Source organism: Mobula hypostoma, chromosome 23 (genome assembly GCF_963921235.1).
Source record: "Mobula hypostoma chromosome 23, sMobHyp1.1, whole genome shotgun sequence".
Lineage (NCBI taxonomy): Eukaryota > Metazoa > Chordata > Chondrichthyes > Myliobatiformes > Myliobatidae > Mobula > Mobula hypostoma.
The window spans coordinates 4,041,920-4,049,865 of NC_086119.1; the positions used below are offsets into that span (position 1 = coordinate 4,041,920).

The 7,946-nt window shown below is 48.3% G+C and overlaps 1 protein-coding gene across 1 annotated transcript; it reads right to left on the minus strand.

Annotated features, from left to right (window-relative positions):
* Positions 1-411: 411 nt before the first annotated feature.
* Positions 412-7,560, minus strand: LOC134337014 (tRNA uridine(34) hydroxylase-like). Its single transcript, XM_063031758.1, has 3 exons — positions 7,426-7,560; positions 4,502-4,610; positions 412-683 (listed from the first exon to the last, which is right to left on the minus strand). The coding sequence occupies exons 1-3, from the start codon at positions 7,534-7,536 to the stop codon at positions 412-414; spliced, it is 492 nt and encodes a 163-aa protein (XP_062887828.1). The 5' UTR covers positions 7,537-7,560.
* Positions 7,561-7,946: the final 386 nt, after the last annotated feature.

Genomic DNA, 7,946 nt, shown 5'->3' on the forward strand with positions numbered 1-7,946 from the left:
AGTCCAGAACGAGGGGTCACAGTTTGAGGATAAAGGGGAAGCCTTTTAGGACCGAGATGAGGAAAAACTTCTTCACACAGAGAGTGGTGAATCTGTGGAATTCTCTGCCACAGGAAACAGTTGATGCCAGTTCATTGGCTATATTTAAGAGGGAGTTAGATATGGCCCTTGTGGCTAAAGGGATCAGGGGGTATGGAGGGAAGGCAGGTACAGGGTTCTGAGTTGGATGATCAGCCATGATCGTACTGAATGGCGGTGCAGCCTCGAAGGGCCGAATGGCCTACTCCTGCACCTATTTTCTATGAATACATCAGGTCTCGGCCCAAACATCAACGGTTTTTCCTCTCCACAGAGGCTGTCTGACCTGCTGAGTTCCTTCAGCGTGTTGTGCGTGTTGCCCTCGGTGTGGGATCAGATTGGAGCCCTGAACTCGGGCTCCACCAGCTCAGCCCAGACCTTGTTGTAGGGGTGGACCAGGTGGGTGGGCTGCTCCTTGCCATCCACTATGGGTTTCCTCTCATTGGCCCACTTCGCCAGGCCTCCCTCCAGGTTGTAGACCACTGGGCAATGGTGCCCCGGCTGCTCAGGACCTGACGCCAGAGCCTGCTGCACTTTCTGAGCCATCTCCGAGCCGTGGTAACCCGCCGTGCAATAGCACACTACCTCTTTGTCCTTCAGATCGCCTGCAACGAGATCCATTGTGACTGGATATAATACATAATCAGAAATTTATAAAGCATCGGTCAGACCGCACTCAGAGGTTTATGAGCAGTTTGGGGCCCTGTATTGAAGAAAGGATGTGCTGGTATTGGAGAGAGTCCAGAGGAGGTTAATCATTTCACCTTTCACCCTTAACCCATGACCTGTGTAGTCTCACCCAACCTTAGTGGGAAAACCTGCTTGCATTTACCCTAGCTATACCCCTTATAATTTTGAGTAACCCTAACAAATCTCCCTCATTCTTCCATCGCTGGGGAATAAGGTCCTAACCTGTTCAACCTTTCCCTCTAACTCAGGCCCTCAAGTCCCGGCAACATCCCTGTAAATTTTCTCTGTACTTGTTCAATCTCACTGATATCTTTCCTATAGGTAGGTGACCAGAAATGCACACAATATTCCAAATTAGGCCTCATCAACATCTTATACAACTTCAACTTAAAACATTCCATCTCCTGTAATCAATATTTTGCCTTTGAAGGCCAATGTGTCAAAATCTTTCTTTATGATTTTATCGAACTGTGATGCCACTTTGAAGAAATTATGGATCTGCATTTCCAAATCCCTGTTCTACCGCACTCCTCAATGCCCTATCACTCACTGTGTAAGACCCACCCTGGTTTGTCCTCCCAAAATGCAACACCTCACACTTGTCTGCATTAAATTCCATCTGCCATTTTTCCAGCTGGTCCAGATCACACTCCAAGCTTTGATAGCCTTCCTCACTTCCACTGCGTCCCCTCCAATCTTGGTGTCATCCGTAAATTTGCTGATCCAGTTAACCACATTATCATCCAGATCATTGACACAGATGACAAACAACAATGGACCCAGCACTGATCCCTGTGGCACTCCACTAGTCACAGGCCTCCAGTTATCCCGGTTCTATAGGGACATCCTTCTAATCTGTGGTACCCTTAACCTATGACCTCCCATTCTGATCTCACCCACCTCAGTGGAAAATGCCTGCTTGCAATTATCCTGTCTATAGCGTTCATGATTTTGGGTATATCTATCAAATCGGTCTTAAGGCCTACACTTCTGGCTGCCTCAGTAAAGCAGCCAGCACAATCAATGGCTCTACTCTTCCCGGACATTCTCTCTTTTCCCCTCTCCCATCAGGCAGAAGATACAAAAGCCCGAAAGCACGTCTCACCAGGCTGAAGGGAAGATTCTACCCCGCTGTTACAAGACTATTGAACAGTCCCCTAGTACCGTAAGATGGATTCTTACCTCTCTTTTCAACCATTATTGAGGTATGTACCCAAAATATATGGTCTTACTTTCTAAGGGTATTTCACATCTGCTTCCGCTACTTTTTGATTAACGTTGGTGAGCTCAGATTTAATATTGTTCAGTTGTTTTATGTCTTTACGAAAGTCCCGTATCTCCTCCAGAACTTTTGCTAAACTTGCCTCTTCGTTTGAATGAGGGGTAGCGTTAACTTCGCCATCATGCGCCTGTGCAGGAGAGCTGTTCTCTGTATTTTCTTCATTTACAGGCTCTGCAATGGCGCTTGTTTTGTTTCCATCCCTTTTCCCCATTCTTGCCCCCCTTACCAGTTCAGGTGTTATCAAGAGTTTTGTATTTGGCGGTTTAACGGGGTGAAATAAGCGTTTTTTTTCCGGAGGAACTATTATTTTAGGCAGCCATTCTGGGTGATGACGTCACTGGAACCGCAGTCTGTTATTCTTTTACCTCAATGCACTGTGAAATGAGTTGATCTGCATCAATGGGGTGCACGACAAGTTTTTTCCTGCACCTCTGTATATGAGCCAATAAAAAACTTTGAGAAACTTTGAACTTTACTGTGCTCACGGACTTCTTCATCAAGTTATGGTATGGTTACACTGTTTGTAACTACATGTTATAATTATGTGGTTTTGTCAGTTTTTTCAGTCTTGGTTTGTCCTGTGTTTTGTGATATCGCACCGGAGGAAATAATGTATCATTTCTTAATGCATGCATTACTAAATGACAATAAAAGAGGACTACGTATCTTCATAATCATAATCATAAAAAATAAATAACTGATTTCCCTCTAACCCAGTCCTGGTTGGGATAGGAGGTGGTGATGGGAGCTACGAGGACCTCTTTGCCTGGGACTATTACACCACTGAGCTCCAGGTGCAACCCAACAAACCTGGCACTTACAGTGTGGTAGTTACACACCCACCCAAGCACTAGAGATTTCTCCAGGACCCGCCTGCTGTTTACATCTGACTGCAGGCAGTTCCAGGGATGTCTGAGACGTGGTCTGCTATCCACAACATCGTCCTGGCAGAGGGGCTGCGGGATGTCTGAAGCTGGAATCAGTCACCACAAGAGTCAAAGAGTCACACAGACTGGAAGGGGGTGCTCTTCCCTCCTTTACTTTCTTCCATGGCCTTCTGTCCTCTCCGATCAGACTCCCCCTTCCCCAGCCCTGTGTCAATCAACTTCCCAGCTCCCTGCTTCATCCCTCCTCCTTGAGGTTTCACCTATCACCTTGAGTTTCTCTCTCCTCTCCCCCACCTTTTAAATCTACTCCTCAGCCCTCTTCTCCAGTCCTGCCCGATACGGCGACTGTACTGCTTTCCATAGATGCTGCCTGGCCTGCTGAGTCCCTCCAGCATTTTGTGTGTGTTGTTCCAACTGGTCCACGGTGACCAAGATTGCCACCTGAGCCCGTTCCATTTGCCCGCGTTTGCCCATATCTCTCTAAGCCAGGCATTCCCACCTTTTTTAAGCCGTGGAACAATACCAGTAAGCAAGGGCTCTGTGGACTCCAGGCTGGGAACCCCTGCTCAGAAACTTTCCTGTCCAAACGTTTCAAATGCCGTTAATGTACCTGCCTCAACAACTTCTTCTGGCATCTCAGTCCATATACTGACCACCCTCCGGGTGGAGATGTTGCCCTTTGGGTTCCTATTATCATAAGACATAGGCACATAATAAGGCCATTCCGCCCATCGAGTCTATGCCATTCCATCATGGCTGATTTATTAACCTTCTCAACCCTATTCTCCTGTTTACTTCCCATAACCTTTGGTGCCCTGACTAATCAAGAACCTATCAACCTCCACTTTAACATACACAATGACTCGGCGTCCACAGCTGCATGACAGTACAAAGTACAAAGTAAATTAAAATATTGCCATTCTGATCCGGGATGCAGTTTATCCCTGGTGGTACCCAACAGTCCCAGAACACCTTCCTGGTGTCCGTGGACACAGGGTGTTATTTTCCCCAGGATACGAGTGGTCTGAGGGGAGGGGTCACTGACCCTTGTCCTGGACACTGCAGTCCTGCGAAACAGCCTCACCTACAGCAAGTCATAAGCTTGAGATTCTGCCGAGCAACACACACAAGATGCTGGAGGAACTCAGCAGGTCAGGCAGCATCCATGGAAATGAACAAACAGTCGATGTTTCCGGCCACGACCCTTTATCAGGATTGGAAAGGAAAGTGGGGAGAGGGGAAGGAGTACAAATTGGCAGATGATGGGTGAGACCAGGTGAGGGGGAAGGTGGGTAGGGGAAGAGGGGATGAAGTGAGAAGCTGGGAGGTGATAGGTGAAAAAGATAAAGGGCTGAAGAAGGAACCTGATAGGATAGGAGAGTGGACCATGGAAAGAAGAAAAGGAGGGGAAACAGAGGGAGGCGATGGACAGGTGAGAAGAAGAGAAGGGGGGCAATGGAATGAGAGGGAGTAGAGGAGGCCCTGGGAAAACATGCTTGTTGTGGATGGTATGTGTTATTCACAAACAGCTCAGTGTCCAGGCCAGGCTCCCGGTGGTCCCTACCTGCCAGACCCAGCTCCTTCACCACCTTCTCCATGTCGGTGGTCTCTGGGTCGATGCGAACGGCTCCCTCCAAGTGACTGACTTCATACTCGGCCGGACTGCGGACGTCCTGTAACGAGAGGGAGACCCTGGTCTGTTGGCTTCACTCCCTGGGTGGAGCTTGCACGCTCTACCTGTGACCGAGCGGGGAGGTGAGGGTTCTCCCACTCTGGGGAAGGGCTCCATCTCCTCTAACATCCCAGTGATGTGCAGGGTCGGTGGGTTAATGTTCCGTAGTCGCGGGGGAGGCGGGGGTACTGACACATGTGCGAGTAAGTCATAGTAGGAGAATGGGCCGGACAGGGTCACTGGGGTGGGCCGAATGACCTCCTGTACCCAAGGCAAAGGTGAGGACGTGGTACTGAGAATTGCCATCTGAACCCCATTAGGTGTTTATTTCACGGGGGAAAGTCCAGAGAAAGTGAGATTCCCAACAAGCAAGAATTTACAGTAAGACTGTTCTTGTTTGCACATATCTATGAAAAATATTCAGACTTATCAACCTAAACTGCCTTTGCTAGTATGCCAAGTTGTATGCACCATGAGGATGAGCTTTGACCTGGCCAGGTTGCTAGGCAACACCTTCAAGCTACACTCAAAAGCAGATACATTGTGGGCCACTAGCCTTGGGAAGTGCCCAGAGACACAGCAGAGAAGTCAGTCAAACTCTCAGGGAGAGAAAAGGGGACTTTTGAAGTCCAAATAAAAATAATAAATAAAGAAGCGGGAAAATAGAGCAAATATCTGCGGTACCTACAGCTACTTACCTAATAAAGCCCCCTGGGACATTTGATTTCTCTAAACCAGGGGACTTTGAGAGATAGTTCAGATGCTTTGAGAGATTCAGGGTTGCAAGCAATCTCACTCAGGCTTCAGAAGAGCATCAAGTAAGCACACTGATATACTGCATGGGTGATAATGCAGATGACATCATGAGGCTATTAGGATTGACAGATGCTCGGGAAAAGGAGTACAACACAGTTCAGGACAAATTAAAGAATATTTCAGAGAGTGATATATGAGAGGGCAAAGTTCAACTCCAAAAAACAGGAGCCTGAAAGTGTAAATGACTTTATCACAGCGTTGTATGCCTTGTCGGACAACTGTGCATATGGAAATCTGAGAGATGAGCTCATTAGAGCCAGGATTGTTGTCGGGCTACTAGGCACCAAATTGTCAGAGAGACTTCGTTGCAGGTACATCTGACAATAGAGAAAGCTGTTACTACAGTCAGGCAGAGTGAGAATGTTCATCAGCAACAGGCAGAACTCGGGCACAAAAATGACACTGAGGTAAATCTCGAAGCCGTACGAAGAAAAGTGTTGTCAATAAAGTTCAGTTGGATAGCCTGCATGCTGGCCCCCTGGTGTTATTCTGCACTCTCCCTCAATATTGAACACTATTCGGAGAAGTCTTGTCAGAAGTGCTCTTTGTGAAAGAATTGCTGCCGAGAATCCATTCCTCCGAAGAGGAAACAAAGCCAAGAGACTCACCTATGCACAAAAACACAAGGACAGGGGTACTGAACAAGGACAGCAAGTGCCCTGGACTGACAAGTCAAACTTCTCATCTTTTGGCTCAAACAGGAGGCAGTATATCTGTAGAAAGCTGGTGAGCTCTACGTGGTTGAGTGTCTACACCCAACAGCGAAGCAGGGCAGAGGCTCCCTGCAGGTCTGGGGCTGCATTTCTGCAAATGGAGTTGGTGATCTGGTCAGAATTAATGGATCCTCAATGCTGAGAAGAATATAAGCAGATTCTCATCCATCACACACCATCAGAGAAGCATCTGATCAGTCCCACCTTCATTCTGCAACAGGACAATGACTCCAAACATACAGCCAAGGCCATAAAGAACTATCTTCAATGAAGAGAAAAATAAAGTCTGCAATAATGGTATGGCCACAGAGTCCTGATCTCGACATCATCGAGGCTGTCTAGGATTACCTGGAGAGACAGAGGCAAGTGAGACAGCCAGAGTCTGCAGATGAAATCAGGCAAATTCTTCAAAATGCTTGGAACAATTTACCAGCTGATTTTCTTATAGAACTGCGCAAGTGTACCGGAGAGAAGTGACGCAGTTTTCAAGGCAAAGGCTGGTCACACCAAATATTGACTTGATTTAGTTTGCTACTCTTTACAGTATTTTTTATATATTTAGAAACTTTTCATGGTTTTTGAAAGTGTCTTTCCTTTACGGAATTTTTTCAAGTCTGTAAGACTATTTTACATAGTACTTTGTATAAGTTGAGATGCATTCTATATTGAGTTGGAGTTTAGAGTTAAGCTAAGCATATTTAACATTTCAGTAATGTTGTAAATATATTATTTGATGAGGGAAGAGATGGGGAGGGGTTAAGAGATGGGGGTAAGAGGCGGGGGTAAAGAGACAGAGGGTAAGAGTTGGGTGGGGGAAGAGATGGGGATGGTAAGAGAGAGGAGTGAGTGATGGGGTAAGTGAAGGAGATAAGACACAGATGTAAGAGTTGGGGTAAGATATGGGGGTTGAGAGCCAGGAAGTAAGTAATAGGAGGTAAGAGACTGTTAAGAAATGGGGAAGAGACGGTGGATAAGAGACAGGTGGGGGAAAGACGGGGGTAAGAGATGGGGATAAGAAAGGTGGGGTAAGTAGACGAGAGTGGCTGAAGAGACGGAGAAGAAATGGGGGTTAAGAGACGAGGGTGGGCGAAGAAATAGGGGATGAGAGACGGGAAGGAAAGAATCGGGGTTGGAGGAAGGGACGCGGTTTGAGTACAAGAGAGTTTGGGGGAGGATACGTTGTATATATCCCGGGTCATTTGCCAGCGCTGAGCTGCGGCCTGGGCGTTGGGCGGTTTAAGTTGCCCGGACCCGCTGCCCCATCGGGATCGGTCTGTCCGCGCTCACCAACACTAGCAGCCGCTCCCGCTCCTCCCGAAGCAGCTTCTCCACAGCGTCCGAGCCCAGGTTCCGTACCGAAGGGAAGCGGTGCCGGATCCACTCGGTCACCGGCTCCATGACGCAGCCCAGATCCCGGGACAAGACCCCACCTCCTGGACAAACCCTCTCAACTGACCCCGCCCCCCACCCACCCTTTCTATTCCCTCAGAACCCGGCTTCTCCCATGACCAAAAGCCCCCAGCCCAACCCAATGCGACAGGTTCTGTGCACAGCAGGATCCCATGACAGTGAGGAACGGGGAATTGGTATGTGTCGGTGGTCCCAGGAGACCCACCCCCCACCCGGATATTCCCGTGCCAGCAAGGACGTGGGATGAAGAGGGCCGTACCTGTGACTGAAGAGCGCTTTCTCAGCTCCTACCCCCAGCGGAGGTACCAGGACCGGGTACCCAGGGACACCCCGAGCTAATCACTGTGACTCCCCACCCCACCCCCTCTCTGGCTCCTTGGTGTTGCCCTGAATGGTTC